The sequence below is a fragment of the Idiotropiscis lumnitzeri genome, chromosome 20, assembly GCF_059441095.1.
Source record: "Idiotropiscis lumnitzeri isolate Australia: NSW breed Sydney's pygmy pipehorse chromosome 20, RoL_Ilum_1.0, whole genome shotgun sequence".
NCBI classification, from domain to species: domain Eukaryota; kingdom Metazoa; phylum Chordata; class Actinopteri; order Syngnathiformes; family Syngnathidae; genus Idiotropiscis; species Idiotropiscis lumnitzeri.
The window spans coordinates 7,974,208-7,995,752 of NC_142410.1; the positions used below are offsets into that span (position 1 = coordinate 7,974,208).

The 21,545-nt window shown below is 41.4% G+C and overlaps 3 protein-coding genes and 1 long non-coding RNA gene across 6 annotated transcripts; 2 read left to right on the forward strand and 2 right to left on the reverse strand.

Moving 5' to 3' along the window:
• Positions 1-526: 526 nt before the first annotated feature.
• Positions 527-7,076, reverse strand: LOC148317452 (guanine nucleotide-binding protein subunit alpha-13-like). Its single transcript, XM_088284500.1, has 5 exons — positions 6,545-7,076; positions 5,076-5,302; positions 2,767-2,817; positions 1,760-1,960; positions 527-1,632 (listed from the first exon to the last, which is right to left on the reverse strand). Exons 1-5 carry the CDS (start codon positions 6,825-6,827, stop codon positions 1,261-1,263), a joined length of 1,134 nt encoding a protein of 377 aa, XP_088140626.1. The 5' UTR covers positions 6,828-7,076; the 3' UTR covers positions 527-1,260.
• On the forward strand, positions 6,399-16,047 carry rgs9b (regulator of G protein signaling 9b). 2 transcript variants are annotated; one of them, XM_088284499.1, is made up of 19 exons: positions 6,399-7,703; positions 8,682-8,778; positions 9,077-9,127; positions 9,215-9,321; positions 9,553-9,604; positions 9,678-9,736; positions 9,804-9,880; positions 10,056-10,137; positions 11,019-11,081; positions 11,197-11,337; positions 11,430-11,491; positions 11,581-11,694; positions 11,764-11,879; positions 11,951-12,038; positions 12,174-12,312; positions 12,385-12,467; positions 12,544-12,667; positions 13,824-14,224; positions 14,830-16,047. In XM_088284499.1, exons 1-19 carry the CDS (start codon positions 7,635-7,637, stop codon positions 14,990-14,992), a joined length of 2,088 nt encoding a protein of 695 aa, XP_088140625.1. In that variant the 5' UTR covers positions 6,399-7,634; the 3' UTR covers positions 14,993-16,047. The 2 variants fall into 2 exon arrangements, with proteins under 2 accessions (XP_088140625.1, XP_088140624.1); XM_088284498.1 differs by having other exon boundaries at positions 6,400-7,703; positions 11,308-11,337.
• On the reverse strand, positions 13,512-16,188 carry LOC148317454 (uncharacterized). The gene is made up of 3 exons (XR_015840037.1): positions 16,055-16,188; positions 14,876-14,988; positions 13,512-13,663 (listed from the first exon to the last, which is right to left on the reverse strand). It is a non-coding gene; the product is annotated as an uncharacterized LOC148317454 (long non-coding RNA).
• LOC148317455 (parvalbumin, thymic-like) lies at positions 16,165-21,192 on the forward strand. Of its 2 annotated transcripts, none has more exons than XM_088284502.1 (5): positions 16,165-16,500; positions 19,598-19,908; positions 19,996-20,128; positions 20,230-20,339; positions 20,986-21,192. In XM_088284502.1, exons 1-5 carry the CDS (start codon positions 16,490-16,492, stop codon positions 21,012-21,014), a joined length of 594 nt encoding a protein of 197 aa, XP_088140628.1. In that variant the 5' UTR covers positions 16,165-16,489; the 3' UTR covers positions 21,015-21,192. The 2 variants fall into 2 exon arrangements, with proteins under 2 accessions (XP_088140628.1, XP_088140629.1); XM_088284503.1 differs by lacking the exon at positions 16,165-16,500 and adding an exon at positions 18,142-18,494.
• The last annotated feature ends 353 nt before the right edge of the window (positions 21,193-21,545 follow it).

The window sequence follows — 21,545 nt, forward strand, 5'->3', positions numbered from 1 at the left end:
GGGGGAAACCACTTAAGCTAAAAAAAAAGCTCGGCGTGTGACGTGTTTGGCAAAGTTTGGAAACAAGAACCTGGATATTATTGACTGCTTTTTAAAATCAACCCTGAGAGAAGTGTCGCTTATTAGGCAAAACTCTACGACGCTAGCTAGTAATAGAACGTTATCTCTAATGGACTGTGTGGTGGGAATGATCAAATTTCACTTATTTACCACAATAATATACCATTGTTCATCTATTTAGGTCTGTTTCTTTGATTGATTAGCCCTGTCTAATATAAAATGATTGCTCTGGTGCCATTTTGGTGCAGAGGAATTATAATGAAATAAGGGAAGGAGCTTTGCAGTATTTGCACAGGCCATAGCTGTGGCTGATAGAAAAACTGTGCTTTTCCGCCATCTTGTGGCAAAAATAGGCAATTAAAAACCTTGAAGGGAGCCAACAGTTTTTGCCACGTTTGTTTGGTGCGCTGTCAGACTTTTTAATGTTAATTGTGTGGATTGACTCAAAAGTTAGGTGACACTGCAATTTAGTGTTTCCCAATCTTTATTGAGCCAAGGCCAAACAAATGTGACAAAAAGTGGATACACAGGTTAATTATGTATCTTCTGCCATCTAGTGGAAGAGCATTTAATTGTTCCTCGTCACTGACAAAGATGACCAAAGAGACAGTTGTATTACATACATCGATCCAACTATTATCAGATCTGCTAATCCTCATACTTTGTTAAATTGGATAATTTCCTGCAGTACATTTGATGATCTCTCAAGGCACAAACAATTGCTGCGAATCACTGCTGGCACAAATACAGATGTTTAAACAGTAATTTGGTCTTTTTTTAAGGCATCACAGGATCATTCAGTTTTTCCTGCAGAGGTTCAAATCATGACCTGGGAGATGATCAGGACCAGGAAGATTTGGGAGAAACAAGGTATAAGGGGGAGGGTCTGCTTTTTATCTATTTCTGAAGCCGCAGCAGGGGATGAGGGTAGGGGGGCTGGATAGTGCAACAACTGACTAGAGTTACTTGCATGAATTCAGTGCTCGGACAAAAACAAACAAACGGACGAACAGACATGGATGAAACCTTTGAACGTCCTCTTGATTCCCCTGGGTGAATCGTTCTAACGTAGCATGTAGCCAAAAGACGTCTTGTCAGCGTCGGGTCGCAAACTACCAAACCACGACTAACGTAAAAGCAGCCGACACATTCTAACGGATGCTTCTTCTAGAGTCCCCTTTAAAAGGCCGCGCTCGGAGGTCATTGGAGCATGAGCTGCTTGAGGTTGTCGTGGAGAATCGTGTCCTTGACGTCCCGGAACACCAGTCGGATGTTCTCCGTGTTGATGGCGGTGGTGAAATGGTGGTAGAGTGGCTTTTGGGTGGCGTCGCGTCGCTTGGCCCGGAAGCACTCCACCATGAAGGCCTGCACGTCGGGCAAGCTGTGCTCGGGCCCGCTGTATTCAGGGAAGTAGTCCTTGAGAGGCACGCTCTTCACCTTCTCCTCCAGCAGGTCCGTTTTGTTGAGGAAGAGGATAATGGACACGTTGGCGAACACGCGGTTGTTGACGATGGTCTCGAAGATGTTGAGCGACTCACACAGCCGGTTGGTCTGACGGTCCTCCATCAGAACCTGCGGGGATCATTCAAGTATGTCATGATTATTGCCACCTTGCTCAATGGAAATTAATAGCAGTACTAAAAACACCCCTCCTCCTCCCCGTCAGGTCTGATGAGAAGAACAGAAGTCCCCGCCTCACCTGGTCGTACTCAGATGAGGAGACGAGGAAGAGGATGGAGGTGACCGAGTCGAAGCACTCGAACCAGCGCCGCCGCTCGGACCGCTGGCCGCCCACGTCCACCATCTTGAAGGGGACGTTCTTCAGCTCAAAGTCGTACTCGTGGATTCCCTTGGTGGGCTTTCGCGCCAGCAGGATGTCCTGCTGACTCGGCAGGTAATTCTGGCAGACGAGACACAATTTAACGGTAACTTTTTGTTAATTGTTTTTATAGGGCAGACACGATGTTATTGCCTTTCTTTATTCTTATTGTTAAAACAGTGGAACATTTTGTGATTGCAGAAAGTGCTAAGTAAATAGCTTTTTTTATTTTTTTAAATTAAAAAAGTAGTTTTTTTCCCCCTTACCAATTAATTTAATGCAGATTTTAATGCCTTGATGGGAGAAGTCATTTTTATCATTTCTGAAATTAGTAATACGTTTTTCTAAATAATATTCAAGCTAAATCAGTGGTAAAAGATGCAATTTTGAAAATTTTATTATTTTTTGCAATATATAAAATAACTGATATGAAAAAAAAAATACAAATAAATTTAATACTGAACTCCACTAAACCACCGTAGAAAAAATTACAAAACTTTGTCAGTTGTGAAGAGATATTTGACACTACACCAGTGCGTCTGTTTTTGTCTGTTACGCCCCCCTGCATGAATTTGTTTTTTCCGCACCCCCTCAACTCTATGCCGCAACTATAAATAGCATAATTTGTCTACAAAATAGTTCTAAGTATACACGGGCATAACATTGTGTCCTTATTAACATTAACAAAAAGAAATATGTCTGGCTGTCTTGGTGGTGAAGCGGTTATTTAAATTCGGATGTTTGGGTTGAGGGGGTTGCCGTCATTGTCTAGACACGAGATATGGGACCACAAAAAAAAGGGGGGGGGGAGAAGGGGTAGCTGGACGGTAGGAATCCCCCCCCCCAAAAAGAAAAACCAAACGAAAAAAAAAAAGAATAAAAATTACCGGCTCGCCAAGCTTATCCAGATTATCCAAGAAATACTTGACAGACTCGCCCTGCAAGACACAAGCACATACGTACGAGTACAGTTAAGTCACATGTGGACGATGCAGTTGGATGTGCCACACAAACACACAAAAAAATGGAGACACTAGCATGTGTGCACGTCCTCTAGAAGCTCGGGGCAATTGATGCAAGCCCGGACACGAAGCTGCAGAGACTCACATGCATTCCTTTATCTGCACGCGCGTGCGTGTCGGGATTTTCCTTATCGTTTTTCCTGGTGTCTCTCTAGGGCTTTTAGTTATGTTACCACTTCGCATTGGAACAACCGTTGCATGCAATTTGTGTTAATTTCACTATTTGACAAAGAAATGCAAACAATCCTGGTGATGCACTTGCCAAAAATTTCAAAAGAACAATCAGACATGAATAACCTGTATTTGTATTGTGGTTTTTTTTTCTTCTTTTTTGAAATTGAAGCAAAGTGGCTCTTCACCTGGAATTTCCGGAGCAAAAGTAGAAAATCTTGCAGCACAGACTGTAAATCAGAGGTAGGGAACTCCGTTTCCTCGAGAGCCATAACCTCTCGACTTACTCCAAACACACCTGATTCAAGCAATCAGGATTGTTTCAAGCTACTACAGAGGTTGTTGGTGTGCTGATCGTTTGAATCAGGTATGTTTGGAGTAGGGCGAGAGCTAAAACAGAACCGGTGTTCCCTACGCCTGCTGTAAATTAAACATTTCCGGTCACTTTTAAAATATTACATAGAAATGGGCTAAAATGTGGACCAGCAACAAAAATATCCGCGTAGATTTTTCTTATTACAGTAGGAGAGGAAAACAATGTTTAAGACGGAGGACAGGCACGCGTGGTATTTCAAAATTGTCGACAAATTGGTCAGACAGGGCGAGAGGGAATAAAAAAAAAAAAAAGGAGAAGCGAGACAAGAATGAAGAGACTTTTCCATGTGCTGTGAAAGCAAAACTAGAACATATCGATATAACTCCGCGCTCACAAGTGTCTCACGTGCACACTCAATCACATTCAGAGTAAATTTAATACAATGAATGAAAACTAATGAAATAACAAAATTTTCATTGATCAATTTAAATAGAAACTAAAATGTTTTTTTTTAATCTATCATCAAACAGTCAGTTGGGAATTGTAGTTTACTTTATTACATAGTGATTTTCTTTTTTTTTTATCTTACACTTGTCAAATACGCCAATTGTTGAAAAAAAAACTAATACTAAAACAAACAAAAACTCAAACCCTCTCAAAAAAGTCATCAAAACTAACCATTTTAAAAACACTACAATGAAAAATCTCACTTCACACTATTACATGCTCGGGTGCACAAAATTATATAACATTACACACCCAAAAACATTAAATGAAACTATCAAATTGTATTAAAGAATAAAAACGGTGCGGCATCTCTTGAAAGGTGACGACATTGTTCGCGCACGGCAAAGGCTGTCCCTATTCGAAGGCGCATTCAAATGTGATCGTTTTACCGTTGGCCTGTTGAAGCAGCAAACTTGTAGGGCCAGATTTAACTCCGCCCCTTTCTGCCTGCCTTTTTTGATACATTCCACAAGCTCAACTAAATTCTACAGCCCCTGAACCGGTGCGCAGCTTTTAAGAATTGTGACAAATTAACACAAGACTCCCTTCTCCCTCCAGAACTGTCACGGAAACCTCACTCGATTCACTGTCTGATCAATTTTAATATTTGCAACTGACTTTCTAATTGGTTCAAAATTGTCCTGCACCAAACTTAATGCCCGTTTCGATGACAACGACAGCAAACTAAAAGTAATATAATAAGAGGAATATAATAAGTAAATGAATCCATTTGAATGCTTGCAATGTTTTGAATTTCCATGTCAGGCTGCGTTCGCGTTCCACACAAGTAACGCAAAAGTGTGCAAGCCAAGGCCCCCTGTTTGTAAGCACAAAGCAGTTTAACGACAGATCAACATTCCAGCTCTGATCACACTTGTGTCTCTACCCCAGCATTAACAAAACACCATTGAGAACCTGCGGCAGTAGCCTTGTGCAACGCCCAAAAAACCCTAATAATAATTATAAAAAAATTAAAGTGGATTTTCATGTGAAAGCCACATGGGGAAGTGTCCGGTTCTCAATCCGTGGTTATAATGAGCATCTGGGCAAAATGTCAGCATCTTACGACAGGGAGGAAGGTGTAAACAGGAAGTTGACCGTGTCACATGACTGTCCACTCAACAGTCAGCTGCGACGAAAGGGAACGTTCGATTAGATTACTTGATGTATTTCCACCTACCAACTGGAACTCGCGACGGCGGTCGTAGGCGTGCTGGATGCCGCTGTCGGCCCACAGGGCTTTAATGGCGGGCAGGTACTGCAGGAAGACGGGCGTCTCCAGCTGCCCACGGACCATCTTGGCCGAACGCGTGTCGAACGCCATCAGCTTGTCGCCGCGCTGCTGGTTGACCGGGTCCCCCCATGGGATGTGCAGCTTCTCGCGGGCGTCCACCAACACGCGTATGCCTGGCAAGGGGAGGGCGCGGATTGGCAAGTTAATTAAATGTATTAATTAAATTGTAATTAAATGTCAATTCGAAAAACAATGAAATAAAATAATGTAATAAAAAAATACCATAATAATTGCTATTGAATACGCGTGTAGTACCTAATTCTACTTTATTATTAGGCATGCACTGGTTCTGCACTCAAACTTTGACTTGACAAAAATATTCCGATACTACAAAATCGATACCATTTCACCAGCCTGACAATTAAACGCCATGCAAGCCCGAATACACATGAAATTGTACAGAGACAGCAATTTAAAATCAGTGATTCCTTCAATCGCTCCGACGTTACTTGGACGTTTGCGGCAATTCTCGAGTGAATACATTCAACACTCTCCATAAGAAGAAACTGCTCCTTGTTTTTATTTTATTTTAAAGAATCCAGACTCAAGGGAAGTAAGCGGCGGTGTGATAATGTATCACTTCCGTTATCAGGCCAGTTGTACTTCATTTTGGAACTAAATGTGGGTGGGAAAAACATAGAATTATCAGAATTGACTCGCCACCACAAACATGCTCATCTATCTATGCCAGCAACGTTTACTGACAAGCCGAGCAATTAACCGCTGTTCCGCTACATTGCTGAAAGTACAATTAACCTAAACCTAATTGACCTTTTTTGTTCGGTGGCGTACGTGAGATTTGAATCATGTAAAATGTGTCTGGGCTCAACAAAGGTTGGGAACCACTGGATTATAACAATGTACTGCTGCCAAGGTCACACGCCTAAAGCACCATCTTGCAAAGATTGTAAATAAACTCAATACACGTCTTTAGAATCAGACTACTTTTACTATACTATGACTGATTATAGTTGTCTATTTAATTGCAGTGCAGGATGACCTTAGTTTTACTTTCCACGAGGAAAGTCCTCATACAGGAACACCTTCGTTACTTCCATTACATTTGAGTTGCTTGTTGAGCAACAATTCCCACTAAACTTTCTTAAGTCACTTTTTGAAATAAAGTGAGGTTCGAACTACGCGACGACACAAAGCGATAATGTATGCTTAAAAACAGGTTTAAACAAGCAGAATGGGGGCTCTCGTGTAGGGTGTGTCGAGGACTGTTTATGTGCCTCTCTGGCAAACTTTTCCCGGCCATTATTAAGCAACAAAATGCGGGCCTCGCCTCACATTCACACGTCTAATAAGCGCCATTTCGTGCATTTTTTTTTATTTATGAAGTTGCATTTCACCTTTGATAACGTTGCTATAAATGGTTGCTCGGAAGTCCTCGCGGGCTCTCTGGTCGAAGTCTTGGCCGTGGATGATCCGCATTTGTTTGAGGAACGTCGACTTGCCGCTCTCGCCCGCGCCGAGCAGCAGTATCTTCACCAGGCGCTTCACGTAGGTTTTCTCCCGGGAGAGCCGCCGGTCGATCTCCTTGGAGCGGCGAACCTGCTCCACCTCGCCGCTGTTGAGTAGACACACGGGAAGGCAAACTTTAAGCACGGAGCGCGACGGCAGGAAATCCGCCATGTTCGCGAGAGCCTCATCGATGCTAATTTGGCTGCGCTCTGCACGGCGGCGTAAGGAGGCACGGGACCAAGCCCCTTCCCTCCACTCAGGAAGTAGACTTGTTTGGGCGGCCGTCTGCGGTGTGCGCGGTCGCGGCGCGATTAGCTCGTTAAAAAGATGACATATCTTATCGTCTGGCGGGTCAGACGTCCACGAAAAAGACGAATTTATATCGAGTCGTTGACACACATGACGCGAGCTAGGATGGGGAGGAGGGCGCCATGTAAACTCAAGCAGAGGTGTTGGGTGGATGAATTTAACGACACGTGACTTACTAATAAGTGACAAAATTAGCAGTTTTATTATTATACTTTATAAAACAATTTGACGACCATAAAACTAAACTTTAAACTATTGATAATGCAACAGCGCCCTCCAGAGGGCATTTGTGTAACTTCCGTGGTACAAAAAACGCCGCCTTCTCATTGGTCGATTCCTATTAGTTTTGAGGTATGGTGCGTTCACGGACCGTGGAGTTGAACGCAGTTGTTTAAAAAAAACTACCGTTTACGATCGAACAAATTTATTGGCGCCTTAACATCATTTAAAAACGCGCCACCCTGAGCGTATAATGCTACAAATATCGCCATTTATCAATGCAACGTTTTCAATTGATGACAAATCGGTTCTATTTCCGAGCACGGGAAGGCACCAGCTGTATTGATGATCGGATCCTCTCCAGCCAGCATCCCTCCGCGTCACAGCTCACAGTTGCATTGAGTGTGTGCGTTCGTGTATGCCAAGTGGACATTATTATCATCAGGCATCATGACAATTAGAAACACTCTGCGGGATCACGGGCAGAGGTATCGGCCACGGATGGCGTGTCTTAAAAAGGTAAGGTTCTCCTCATACAAAACACAGCCTGCCTTCAGGCTCCATGATAGTATATCCATGGGTATGGAAAAGAAAGCATGTATTGTTGCTCTGGAATATAATCTTTTACATAATTTACTGTGACTGGCTTCCACGAGGCTATTTGCATGACTTCAATTATGAATGTAAATCAGTAAACAGATCTTTAGAAATGAATGCATGACATGTTATAAGAATGTCATCTCCTACTTATTAAACTGTTCACCTCCTCATAGTAATAAGGTCATGCAGTTTAATCAGCATTAGGACAGGATCATTGTCAATGAAGTGGCCCCCTTGCAGAAAGAAGTTAATCCAGCTCCTGGAGCTTGACTCATCTCACATCCCACATCACACGTGAGGAGACAGGCTTGGGCACCTTTATTTACACTTTTGGATGCCGTTTTAAAACAGTATCATTTACTACCATGCAACTGGAACATTTTATTCAAAGCATAAAGCAGCATCAAACGTACTTAAGAATCATACAGAGAGTTAAATTATGTAAACTGATTTAAGTGTGTAGTCATTATAAGGTCTTATTACGATGTGACAGCGCAGTGAAAAAAAACACTTTAAATTCGAAGCACGAAGAAACAAATACTCTCACGTTTTACATACAAAATCGAGTCATGTAACCTGCAATATTTTAATTGTAGTGGTAAAAAAGTTGTTTAAAATGTAATGATTGGTCATTCCTACATAAAAATGCAGTGACAACCCACTTTCGATGAAAAGCATGAAGGAACAAAAACAAAGCAAAAAAATCAAAAGTGACACAACTGCCGACGGTCGTATATTTAGTTGCAGTTTTAAAGTTCTGCTACTAGAAGAACCTCAAAGGCATTTCAGTCCCAAGATGCCCTTACAATCTGTTGTCAAAGCAACCCCTCTAGCCCGCTCACCAACCAACATCCCCCACATGTGTTGTCACGGTAACCTCTTCCATCCCCCCTGCAGGCAGAAAAGGTACTGCTGGAGATGCAGGATCCCAAATCTGGAGTGAAGTCTCAGCCTCAGCGACTGGTCATCACCACCATACCTCACGCTATTACTGGTGAGCACACACACGCACACACACACGCTGATGAGCAGTACACACTTGATGCTGAGTGATTGTGTAATCGGCGGATGATAGCCGAGACGCGGGGCCTCAAACTCGAGAGCTGCAGATTTTGTCGCCATGACAACCCCGTGGACTTGTCAAAGTGAGGGAATAAGTAGGAGGAGAGAATTGGAATAACAAGTAACAGAGACGCAAGCGTAAGAAAAGCAGACATGGGCAGAGGAGGCGAATACTCTTGCGTCATTTGTGAAATATACTCTTTCTTTTCCTTCCATTCCGCGGTGTCTAGGCGAAGACATGGTTGCGTGGCTGGCAGACCGATTCCAAATAGACACAAGAGGTGAGTTTGAAGCCTTAACACTTTAAAAGTCAGCACAACAAGGCAAATATCTGTAAGTGTCCCCGCCCCCTTTGTCGCTGTGGTCAGAGGCCAGGAGTTTAGGTTCCATGCTGGTGGCACTGGGCTTCGTGTACCCATTGCAGGACCATAAACGCTTGCTGCTCAAACCCGACGCATCGCTTTATCGCTTCCAGGTAAAAATTAATGTCATATTTTTTTTTTTCCCCCAAAAGAAAATAAGATTTCATCGATCCCATCAATTTTGTTTCGTAAAAAAAATTCTCATAGTTAGGTTGTTTGTATGCTGTGATTTTTATTTTTTTCAAATATAAAAAAAAAAAAGTGCCATGGTTCAACAAAGGCTTGGAAACACTGCGCGTCTTCATTTTCATTCCCACACCACACCAACACAAATTTCATTTCAGACGCCATACTTCTGGCCCGCCCAGCAGTGGCCCGTGGAGGACACCGACTACGGTGAGCGTGATGACGTTCCCGCACATGAGCCAACCGCACTCTATGTGCTCTAATTCGCATGTCTGTGCTGCAGCAATCTACTTGGCTAAGAGGAACATTCGCAAGAAGGGAATCCTGGAGATCCACGAGCAGGTTAGTGACCGCAGCTACTGCAGCCGCAGGTGTTTTCTCTTGTGTTTCTCATCTCTGGCGTCCTCAGGAGCAGTACAACCGTCTTCACAAGTGGATGAATCACAAGTGGGACTTCATCGTGATGCAGGCGAAAGAACAGTACAGGTAGGATCAGGCTTTGCTTTTGTCAAATTCGTATTTGGTCGCCAAAAAAGGACGGACGCCGCATTATGAAATATACTCGAGTATTTTATCGCAATGTATTATGATTTTTCTGACGGCAGTGTGAAGTGAATGTGAAGATAAACTCCAAAAAAAGAATATTGTGTTGTAACCTTAGGGCTGCTAAGGAGAGGAAGAAACCGGACCGCGTGGTGTTTGACTGTCAGGAGAGGGCCTACTGGGTGGTCCATAGACCCCCGGTGAGACAAACACACACACACACGCACACGGCAAGCTTCTGTGGACACCATCCACTTGCCGACTAGAAATAAATTGCACCTCCTTGCTTTCCCGGGGTATCTCATTATCTCTACCCACGATGCCGCGTTGGTATCACATCTCCCATCAGAGCCCAAAGGTCACGGCTGATTAATATTTCATGCCGCGTAGGAGAATGACATCGCTTGCACACAGCCTAACACCTGACCCGTGACGACTTACTGAGTTCACGTGTTAAGTCTATATTATTAACTGTTAGTAAATGTTTTTTGAAAATATTTTATTACATTTGATTTTTTTTTTCTTTTTAAACTCTGTCAAATTTGACAAAATTGACATCAAGGCATTTTGAGGTCTTCTATTCGGTCTGAATGTAACTTTTTTTTTTTCCTCCAAATGAATAGTTAAGTCTTTTCAATTAATGACAACAATCATAAGATTTATTTGATATGATTTATTTTTTAATTAATTAAATTAAAAAAATAAAATTAAATTAAATAATTTTTTTTATTTGACTTTATTGATTAATATCAATTTGATATTTTTTATTTTCTAATATATTTACTGTATATTGATTAATTTGATTAGAATGATTCCCCAAGTTTGAATGAAAAATGGCCAAGATATATTCTTTCTTTTTTTTTTTTTTTTAAATCATATTATAGTTAATATACATCTGTATATGACCCAAACCAAAAATATCTTTCATGAGCTCAATTGTACATTTTAATGCCACCTCTTAAATGTGAGCAGAACGCCCATATTTGGATTCTTCCAATTGTTTTGGATGGCCTACAAAGGCAACGTCACCAAAAGTGTCCGAACCGTTTTGGATCACTTATGCTCATGTGTTTGTTTGTAGCCTGGCACCGTGAGCGCCATGGACTACGGACTCGACCGGCGAATCGATCCAAACGCCGACGAGGTAACGGGTGAGTAGGCGTGATTTCTTTCCGTCAGCTTCTATTCGACAATGCTTCTTTTTGTCCTTTTCCTTACTAAAGCATGTTTCCCTCTTTCCCTTGTCTTGTCTCCTACAGGACTTTTCTTGCTGCTCTTTTTTTTTTCTTAAGTGGTCATCTTTCACATACTTTTTATTCTGTCATTACACTCCCTGTTTTATTTATTTATTATTTTTTTTATTCTCACAGGTGAAAACGCCTGACTACTATGAGAGAATTGTAAGAAATTCACATCGGGTTTTGTCTCAATGGATGATTTTTTTTTTTTTTGTCTTATATCTTGTATTGTCATTTCTTCTTCTTCTTTGTAGAAGATTTTCACCCAGCAGTCCATCATGAGGCCCCGAGTCAAGTCATCTGTGTCCATCGGCGCGTACGTTTGTCATCCATATTGTCTTGTCAATTTCTACCGTGCATATCAGCTGTTGGATGTTATTTAATTTTTTTTTTTTTTTTACATAGGTTGGTGAAATATAGCGCCACCTACAACAGCCACGACCCGTTCCTCTCCAAATGTCTTCCCAGCAACCCCTGGCACACCGACGACGTCACGTACTGGACCTTGAACATGCCCAAGTCAGCACACAAACGTGTTATATTCCTCGCTACTCGAGTACTTTGAAATCTTTCCCTTCCTTGCGACAGTGTGGAAACGCCGACTAAGATGCGCGTGGAGCGCTGGACGTTCAGCTTCGGCGAGCTGCTCTTGGACCCTCGAGGGCGCGACGACTTCCGACGCTTTCTGAAGAAAGAGTTCAGCGGTATGGTGATGAGGATGATTAGGGAAGATGTTTTGAACGCAGATGTTTTGAAAATAGTGTTTGTTTTACAGGTGAAAACTTGGCATTCTGGGAAGGCTGCGAGGATTTAAAGTGGGGCACGGCGGCAACCATGCGGGAGAAGGCCGAGCAGATCTATAAGTAAATGAATTCCTCATATGCTCTGTTGATCATCTTTTAATCAGGGTTGGGGAGTACATGTAATGAGATTACATCATCTATTTAGCAATTACTACTCTAGAACTCTAATTGTTCTTGTCGATCATCTGATCCCAGGACTTTCCTGGCCCGCGGTGCCCCGAGGTGGATCAACATCGACGGGAAGACGATGGAGATCACGGTGAACGGCCTGAAACATCCGCATCGATACGTGCTGGACGCCGCCCAGACGCACATCTACATGCTCATGAAGAAAGTAAGTACGCGGGCATGGAACTTTAACGCCGTTCTCCTTTCGAAGAATTCACCACTGAGTGTGGAATTGCAGGACTCGTACGGCCGCTACATGAAATCTCAGGTGTTCAAGGATACGTTGAAGAAAGCCATCTGCCCTGAGGAGCACAAATTCACGTAAGTGGTCAGCACCGCCCCTGATTTAAAATTTTTTATTTTTTTTTTGTGAATATCATGCACCGTGCTCTCCCAGGTACGCTCAGTTGGAACAGAACGCCAAGAACCGACGGCCCGGCCTCAGTCCCATCGTGCTCCGGCAGCAGGAGCTGGAGGAGCGCGCCAAGATGGCCGCCAACGCGCCCGTCGAAATCACACAGGTCATGAGCAAGCTGAGCAGGCAGAAATGATGATGTTGGGTTTTGGTCTGGTTCAGGTCGTCTTCATCATGTTGAGCAGTTTTACAAATGTTTACAAATTTGTGTATGCGCTATATTATTGTTAACATTATTATTATTGTTAGATAGCCCACGACTAAACATAAATGACCTTTTCCTCCACATTAAAATTTTTAAAACATTTATTAATATTAATATTTTTATCCTGTAATATTGGTTGATTAATTTAATTTGCCATTTTCTTCCCTAAATTTGGGTAGTTATAAGTATTTTTTTTATTCCTCTTTCTCATTAAATAAATGGTCGATAAAAAATATTTAAAAAAATAAAATTAATAATGGATGAGTTGGGTATATCATTAAACATAATATTTTGTAATTTTCCCTTAAATTCAAAATTGCTATTATTATTTCTATTAATAAATGCATTTCAAAATGACACTGGATTATAATAAATTTTAAATTAGTTATTTTACGTATCCATTTCACCTTTTATTTGACCGCTTCTAAAAATAAATCTAGTCCGGCCTATCGAATTGAATGTGATGTTTAAAGCCACTTTTAAACGAAACTGTTTTACTTAATTATTATTACAAATTAAAAAATATAGTATTTTAATTGAAAAAAAAATACACAATTTAATGCGCATTCATCTAATCTTAACCCCAAAATATGCTGCTTTAGATTCTGTCAGGCTGAAAAATAAACACATCTAAAGCAACACCGACAATGTCCATGTGTTCTATTTCTGCACGGTGGCTCTGTTTACCGTTTGTCCCTCCACCACCCATCCTCACCCCATCAACCCGCCCCCCATCCATGATTCGACACACATGTACTGTCTGCTTCTTACGGCGACTGTAATAAAACATCCACCAGCACCTCATCTGTCTGTCCCGTCATTCCCCCGCTGCTGATGTCCTTCCGACCAATGATGACCATCCTCATTAAGTTGCATTGTCAGCTGAAGAGTCTAATGCTGAGAAAACGTAAGCAAAATCATATATTTGATTTATTATTCATCCATTTATTTGTCCTTAGTTTCAAACTCATTGCGATGAAAATGCTCAGCCCTAATTCCTTTAGTTTCAAATCGCAACATATGTGATTGTCATCTTTATTTGTCTTCGCTCCTACAGCTATGCCGTTTCACCACCCCGGTGCCCCACCTGGCAGTGTACTCCGGCCTCATCGACTCCCCCTCCGCCAACGCCTCATCCTCACTAGCCACCCTGGCCCCGTGCCCATCCCCGGTCAGCGTAGCCCCGGACGGCACCCCCGGCTCCGAGCGGCGGGCGGAAGCCGAGGGCGAGGCGGAGCGGGACGGCGAGGCGGTGAGAGCCACCAGTCGGACATGCAAGTCGCGGGTGTCGCTTTCGCTGCGGCGACTGCTGAGGCGGGGATGCAGCGTGGGCGGCGGCCCCTCCGCCGTCTTCGCCAGCCTGTCGCCCAAGTGCCACGCTGCCGCCGGAGCCAGCGGACGCATACGGCCAATAAGTCCGGACATCTCCAGCCAAGCCCCACCCAGGAGGATCGGCAAGTGAGTGTTAAGCATTTACTAAGATTACACTGCTCAACAGAAAAATTTAATCAGAGATGGCTGTTGTTCCTAAACATTGTTTTGACGCTGATATTTTTTTCATTTTCTAGTTGAGATATTTAGATTTTTTTTTTGGGGGGGGTTTTTAAATTTGCCCTCTAAAAGATTTTGCATTATTGATTTGCATTGTAACAAAATCCACCTGGGGTGTGTGATGCTGGACTTTCACTTTTGCCACTGAGTTATACAGTAGTACCTCAAGGTAGAAATTTAAATAAATGCAAGAAAATATAATTAATCCATTCCGGCCTTCCAAAAAAAAAAAGAATTTTGTAATGTGTTTTTTAAATAAGAATCATACAACTTTCTGGAAAGAATGAAACAGTTTTTGCCACATTTTTTTGCTTCAACTCAATGCACATTGCTTGTGCTGCTTCTTCTGATCTGCTCGCCTCAGCCACCAGGAGGCAGTATAACACAGACATTGATATACAGTGAGGATAGGGGCCAGATTCATCATCACTCCACCACTCCACTCAACGAGCAGTTTGGAGATCATTTTTTCCAACATTCTAGCTAAATTAATCCTTCTTTCCGCGCTGCAGTTTTTTCCAAATCAAAGTGGACATCCCCCCGGAGTGTCGGATCTACCCCATCAAATCCGAGGACGAAGACGAGGAGAACCAAGCCTCCTCCCAGGCAGCTTTGGGGGCCAAGGAGATCATCTGCCCCTGGGAGAGCCTCACCCCTCACAATGGGACTGGCTAAAACACACACACACAAAAAAAAAAAGACAAACAAGAAAAAGGTACCGAAAGGATTTTTTTTTTCTTTCCGCCTTCTTTGTAACATTCCACCTAAAATGTGATCAAACGTGCCGTCTCATATCTGCTGTTTGAACGTCCGGACAGCTTTTTAAAACCGAATTGTAGCGTTCACATTCTAACCTCATTCCGAGTAGCCCCACTGCAGCCTTATCGATAGTTCGACGCCTTATTTAATTTTTGCCTTACACCGACTAATAATGTCAAATGAAAAACAAACATGCCGTATTGAACGGGGAAAACTCTAATTTTAACTCGCCAAAGATCACTTTCGGACTGAGCCCTTTTTTTTTTGTCTTATATTGTTGCAGTCCAATGAAAAACATGCACATTTTGTGAGCTTTTTTTTTTTTTTTTCATAACTGAAATGATTAAATCATTTACTGCCATTGACGCCTAAAGACGTCAAAGATCTTTTTTTTTTTTTTCCTCGGCTCGTAGTGAATAAGTTAAACAAAATGAATTTAAAAATGAAAGTCATTGTTATAGTATTTTTAATAAGGAAAAAAAATGTACTTTTCAACTATTTATGTTGCAAAAACAGAAGCTCACGGCTCTCCCCAGACACTCACATGTCAGACTCCGCCCCTTAAAGGAACATGCATCCATCTAACAGACACCGCAGTATGTGCAGCGATTTCTATACATTTAGTTTTGTAATGTTTTAAAAGTATCTTTTAACAAGTTTATTTAATTTAATTGCAGTTGCGGTCTGCGTGAAGAGAAAAATGACACCACATTTTTTTTTTTTTTTACATGCTCTTCCTATCGAGCAAGTTCTCGTCTATTTTAAAAGTGCTTCTGGAATGTTTTTCATTGGACTTAAACAATATAGTGTACATTGCGGCGTGCACGTGGTCAAGTCATTTTAGCAACACCTAGTTTTGTATGTGATGTTTTTGTACTATAGCGATGTTTACAGATTTAAAAAAAAAAACAACTGGTGTCAAGTGCCTCAATGATGAGTATGTGAATAAATAACTTGTGTCTTAAAAGTGAGCCTTACCATGGACGTGTGTTTGAATTCAAACGAGATCGGAGTTGCAATTGGTTTGACACACTCCGAGTAGCCCCTCGATTCACGAAAGCCGCGCCGCCACATCTGGCGTTCGTCAAACCCGGCTGATTGTGTCCTCCCTCCGGCAACAAAATCACCGATGCTGGAGTTTTGCTCGACACACCCAAACAGCATCAGGATGTTGTTGTCAGAAGTTGGCACCGGGGCCACGTTGACCTCCGAGAATGTCAAATCGATTCTGCAATGAAAGCCAGAATTCACAGTGAGAGCTTGTCTCCAAGCAAGTTCGCCATTTCTGTTTCGACGTGATATGGCTTGTCCCCGTTGTGTTTCACGTTCTATTTTCACATTGGACTCATGATGGATGGCTGCCGTCTTCAGTTGCTCGCAATCCGATACAGCCCGGCGACGTCCCGCGTCTAAATGTCACACGGGTGAGTGAGACGTCTTTGGTTTCACTTCCACTGCATTCAAGTTCAGGATGACTAATTATTATCTGCAGTGCTATTGATTCATATATTTTTTTTTTTCTTATTGATCACACATTTCAGATCATCAAGACTATTTTAATAACTCACAAAGACCAACCAAAGTTAAAAATGACCTTGTAAGGCGAAAGCAAATTTGGACCTGGGCAATTCCGTTTTATCACACCCAGAACACTGACAACAAAAGTGAGTACACACCGAAGTGAAAAAAAAAAGTCACATACTGTTATCAATTAACCGATTTAAATAATTATACTTAAAATGTAATTACACTTTTTTTTTTTTTAATGTTGAATGTTACACACTTTTTGTGCGGCATATTGCCACAGGTTTCAGCCACGAGAGAGTACACTCACCGACGAACTAAAAAAGAAATAAAAAAAAAAAATCTTATATTATTTTGCTATCAATGTTCATCCTCTATAAACCAAACCGAAAGCAGCTATTAATGTCATTTTTCAATTCCATAACGTTGTATACAACATGTGAGCAATATGATTATGTAATATGCCTATGAAATTTCTTTCGACCCACATGCCCACACGCCAACGCACACACAGTGGATACGTTTCAGTCGCTAATCTTAAATATGATGAGGTACACAAGAGTTTGTGGTTTTAGATTCTATCGATTATGTATGTACTGTATGAACATGAATTGCTTGTACCGCCCATATACTGTATATACATATATATTAGGACTGGCTGATTTTTGAATTATAATAACATTCATTAAATGCAAATAAATTATTATTTTTTATTATTAAAATTGTAAAAAAAAAAATATTGCAACATATAAACGGTCATAAAATAAATGGTTTATTTTTTTTTCTAAAAATTGGGAAAAACTAAATTAATCCTGAATTGTAATATATTTATGATAATAATAATTTTGAATAATTACAATTGAATCCATCCTTTTTCTATTCTGCTTTTCCTCATTAGGGTCTAAATTTGAGTCCATCCCCTTCTGACTTTTGGGTGAGAGGCGGGGTTCACGTTGGACTGGTTGTCAGCCAATCGCAGTGCACAAAGAGACAAACGGCCATTCACGCTCACAATCATGCATATCGACTCCTTATTTAAGATAATAAGCGTGTTTTAATTAATTATACTAATAACTCATTTCACATTCACATTTTAATCCTCTTTCTTACTTGACTTGGTCCATGTGTCTGTTTTAAAAATCCGATGTGGCCCTTGAGCACAAGTTTGCCCACCCCATCTCTGTATGAAGCTCCACAATACACACAATGACAAGGAAACATTTTTTGTATTCATACCTGTTTGTTCCCACGACTTGCTGCTGCCGCAAAATTATCTCCTCTCCACTCCAGCTGAATACTGTGCAACCGCAAAACTCTTTTCATATCACTTCACACACGCCCAAAACCAAAAGTGCAATTGCAACCCATCCCTCTCTACCTCTATCCCATCCCCCCCCTTTTTCCCGCCTCTCATCCATCACACAGGAAGCCTGGTCTTCCTGAAAACAAGCCCGGGAGCGAGGAAAGGCACAAGGCCGAGGGTGGGGGGAGGCTGGGGCGCAGATGTGCGAGGAGGGGGGAGCAGAGGATGTTTTTGTCATTGCTCCGCTCCTCAGCGTGTCGCAGGTCTCTCCGTTGGCCCATCCTGAGGAAACGGGGGCTGGCGTCACCGCGTGGCCGAGCCAGAGGCCCCTGACGCGGTGCCTGTGCGATGCCGTAATGTCCGCTTCACTCCGACTGCATTACAAACGTATTGTCACTCATGTGACCGACTGTGTCGTCAACTTGAAACCAGTAGAATAGTGAAAAAGTAATGACTTGATTAAATAGAATGGTTCAATTCCGCTGCTTTTTTTTTTTTTTTAGTGCATGTGGAATGGCCACTTGAGGGCAGCATAACAGAAAAAATGGACATCCATTGACTTTCTTCATCGAAGATAAAGAATATATGCCCGTGAGTGTTGTTATATTGTCTGTCGGAGTCTCACTGCGTTTGTGTTCAAATCACAGACTTGTCTCTGCTATTCGTCCGCCCGTCTATGGCGTTTCGCATTATGTCATAGCATTAAGCTAGCAGGCTAAAAGCAATGTTATGTGGTTGGTTCCAAGAGACAATGTTAAGTTTCGCAGTAAACGTCAACTAGGAGTTAACTTCCAATCTGTGAGGCCGACATGCTAGCTATTGTTGCACCATTTTGCTAATTGTAGCATGTAGCGACAAGAACACATCTCCGTGGAACTCGGCCTGATAGTGACCCAAGCCCGGTAATAACAGGATGTTTACAACTTGTGGAAATGCTGCACAGACGATTAAGAAGATGGCAGGGAGCCAGTGAATGAGGTTGCAAGGAAATGTTAGCGTTTCTCCATATGCACCCTGCGTATTATCGATGCGTCCTTTTTGGATAGCGCTTGTCCACATTAGCAACACGGCCATCTGGAATCTTTCCCAGCTGACTTTGAGTGAAAGGCACTAACGGATTTTTAGTTCGGTGATTTCCAAGCACCTCTGAAAATTGTCCGTGTTCACCTAATTGGGCCAAAAACTTGTTTACTTTTACAAACCGATACCAGAACATTTAATGACAGACAGAACAATTAAATGTTCTTCCACTAGATGGCAGTAAGTACAATGAACTTGCGTCTGTACCTTTTGCCATTCATATAACAGAATAGAAAATAAAATTAAATGACATAAATTATATAATATATAAAAATATTTTATATATAAAAATAATTATTTTTTTATTTTGACCACGAACCTTTTGAGTGCACATTTCTAACTGTCCAATGTTTCAGCATTTTTTTCCCCCTAGTTTCTGTTGTTTATGAATAACAAACAATGAACTCACTTTACCTGTCATACCTAACTAGCAATGCTAAACTATATTTGTAATTTCGTCTCTACCTGTGGCTAAAAAGCGAAGCATAGAGAGTCTCTGTTGCCAAAATCTACAAGTTCATCAGTGAATGGTTTATTATTTGATTTATTTCTTTTAATGGTTGCTTTTAGTTGAGTTTATTAGTTGTATTATTATTATTTTTTTTTTCCATAAGGGGGAATTTTGGATGTGACTCACCTCCCCACCTCTGCTTCAACTTCCATCTTGCTGGCTCGCCAGCGCTTACGTTAACAACGTCTGAAGTGGTCAGCTGCAGCTGGCAGCAGACAGAAGGACGCTGGTGGTTTTTGACACCCGCTGGGGGTGAAGCCTATTCACTGCGCTACCTTGTTTCTTTCTGCACGTCAGCGGTCACACATCAAACCGCGGTGGCTGCCACCTCGACCACAACAGTCTCCGTCGTCATGGCCATCACTGACGTTCTCGCCGTCTCGGACATTACCTCTGCTATCAACGCATGTAAAGGTACAAGCTTTTCGCTTTTCGTTTTGGTCTGGTGTTCATCCACCAGGCACAAGATTTGATTCGTTATTTGTGTTTTTCTTTTTCCAGCAAAGGATTCCTTTAACCCAAAGATGTTTTTCAAAGCCGTGGGCTTATCGAAAAAGACTCCAACAGAGATAGAGAGGGTCTTTAACATCTTGGACCAGGACAAAAGTGGCTTCATAGAGCAGGATGAGTTACAGTTGAGTTCAGGATTGATTCATTTTGTGCTTTATTTCGGCTTTTTCTCTTGAGTGCGATTTCTTTTTCTTTTCTTTTTTTTTTTGATAATGTCGCCGTTAGACTCTTCTTGCAGAACTTCTCCAAAGGAGCCAGGACGCTGACTGCCGCTGAGACCAGAGCCTTTCTGCTTGAAGGGGACTGTGACGGTGATGGCAAGATTGGATGGGAAGGTAGTTGAAAATATTTTTATTTTATTTATTTATTTATTTTTTTTTTCAGATTCTGAGAGAGGGAGCCTGGTAAATCCCCAAAATTAATTTAGTGCATTTCATACTCAATGAATATACTGACAAAAACATTTTCTGTGTCACATATAGCGCATATAAGAAATATGCTTGAAAATAACCTTAAAGAGAAATTTGTTATTACTTAAATATAGTCATTGATGAGAAATACAAGCACATTATATACACAAATGAACTTTGTGGATTTTTACCATTTTACAAATTAACTCCTTGTAAGTCATTAGAAATCCGACAAGTTTGATGGTAAGCAGCTAAAATTATTTAAAATAAATGCAATAAACCATCACTGAGTCCTGCTACAAATAAAAAAAAATAATAAAAAAAATCCTGGAGTAGAATCCGGGTCAAAAAAAAGTTTTATAATTGCCTCTAGCTGCCACAAGATGGCAGCAAAGACAACTTTCTTTTTTCCTCGCTGAAGCTCCTCAACTCACTTTAAATTGTTTTCTTGTTACATTGCTTTGTCTTGAGCACCATAATGTGAATCTGAATAATATAATTCACTTATGAATGTAATGCAAATCTGATACAGTGTGTCATTTATTATTTCCTCTTTGTTTCTATATTTCAGAGTTTTCCGCACTGGTCAAGTCGTCATAAGATCAGCTTTATGTCTCTATGATTTATTGTACGGTAATAATCTCAGGGTGGATGTTAACTAGCAGCAGTAAACAAGAGCTTGTATGTGAGTAGAAAAAGATTGTGTTTAACGAAATGGAAATTCTCTTTTATGTGTCGTTCCCCATATTGGTTATAAATAAAGACCCTCAAAAATGAAGTGTTTGTCTTTCTATAAGCTTTAGTTAACAAAAAAAAAAAACAACAGAAAAGCAAAATCATAAAATTGATATTGTGATTGATTCTAATGTTTTCCACATTTGACAGTCGGCGTGATGTGCAGGTGAGAGAGCAACAATCTGGCAGTTTGACGAGGGGAATCCTAAATTCTGGCCGAGCCTCAAACTGCTCGGTTGAAAAAGTGTCCCAGCGACGCCGCAGTTCTGCACTTCTTTCAATGAGGCGCGTTTATTTAAAACTCTCGCACTTGCATGCGGACGAGTGTAAGTAGATGACGGCGGTACATCCACTGCCGAGTCAAATTACTGAATGGGTGGTAAAGTTTGATTTCAG

Bases quoted from the DNA above. Each gene is read 5' to 3' on its own strand.
- LOC148317452 (XM_088284500.1), bottom strand. From the start codon at position 6,827: ATGGCGGATTTCCTGCCGTCGCGCTCCGTGCTTAAAGTTTGCCTTCCC. The intron at 5,303-6,544 runs GTGAAATGCAAC...TCCCCTTGCCAG, and splicing joins TTATAGCAACGTTATCAAAG to GCATACGCGTGTTGGTGGAC. The intron at 2,818-5,075 runs GTAGGTGGAAAT...TGTGTCTTGCAG, and splicing joins GCCGTCGCGAGTTCCAGTTG to GGCGAGTCTGTCAAGTATTT.
- rgs9b (XM_088284499.1), top strand. From the start codon at position 7,635: ATGACAATTAGAAACACTCTGCGGGATCACGGGCAGAGGTATCGGCCA. The intron at 9,881-10,055 runs GTAGGATCAGGC...TTGTAACCTTAG, and splicing joins CAGGCGAAAGAACAGTACAG to GGCTGCTAAGGAGAGGAAGA. The intron at 11,082-11,196 runs GTAACGGGTGAG...TGTCTCCTACAG, and splicing joins TCGATCCAAACGCCGACGAG to GACTTTTCTTGCTGCTCTTT.
- LOC148317455 (XM_088284502.1), top strand. The intron at 19,909-19,995 runs GTACAAGCTTTT...TTCTTTTTCCAG, and splicing joins TGCTATCAACGCATGTAAAG to CAAAGGATTCCTTTAACCCA. The intron at 20,129-20,229 runs GTTGAGTTCAGG...TGTCGCCGTTAG, and splicing joins ATAGAGCAGGATGAGTTACA to ACTCTTCTTGCAGAACTTCT.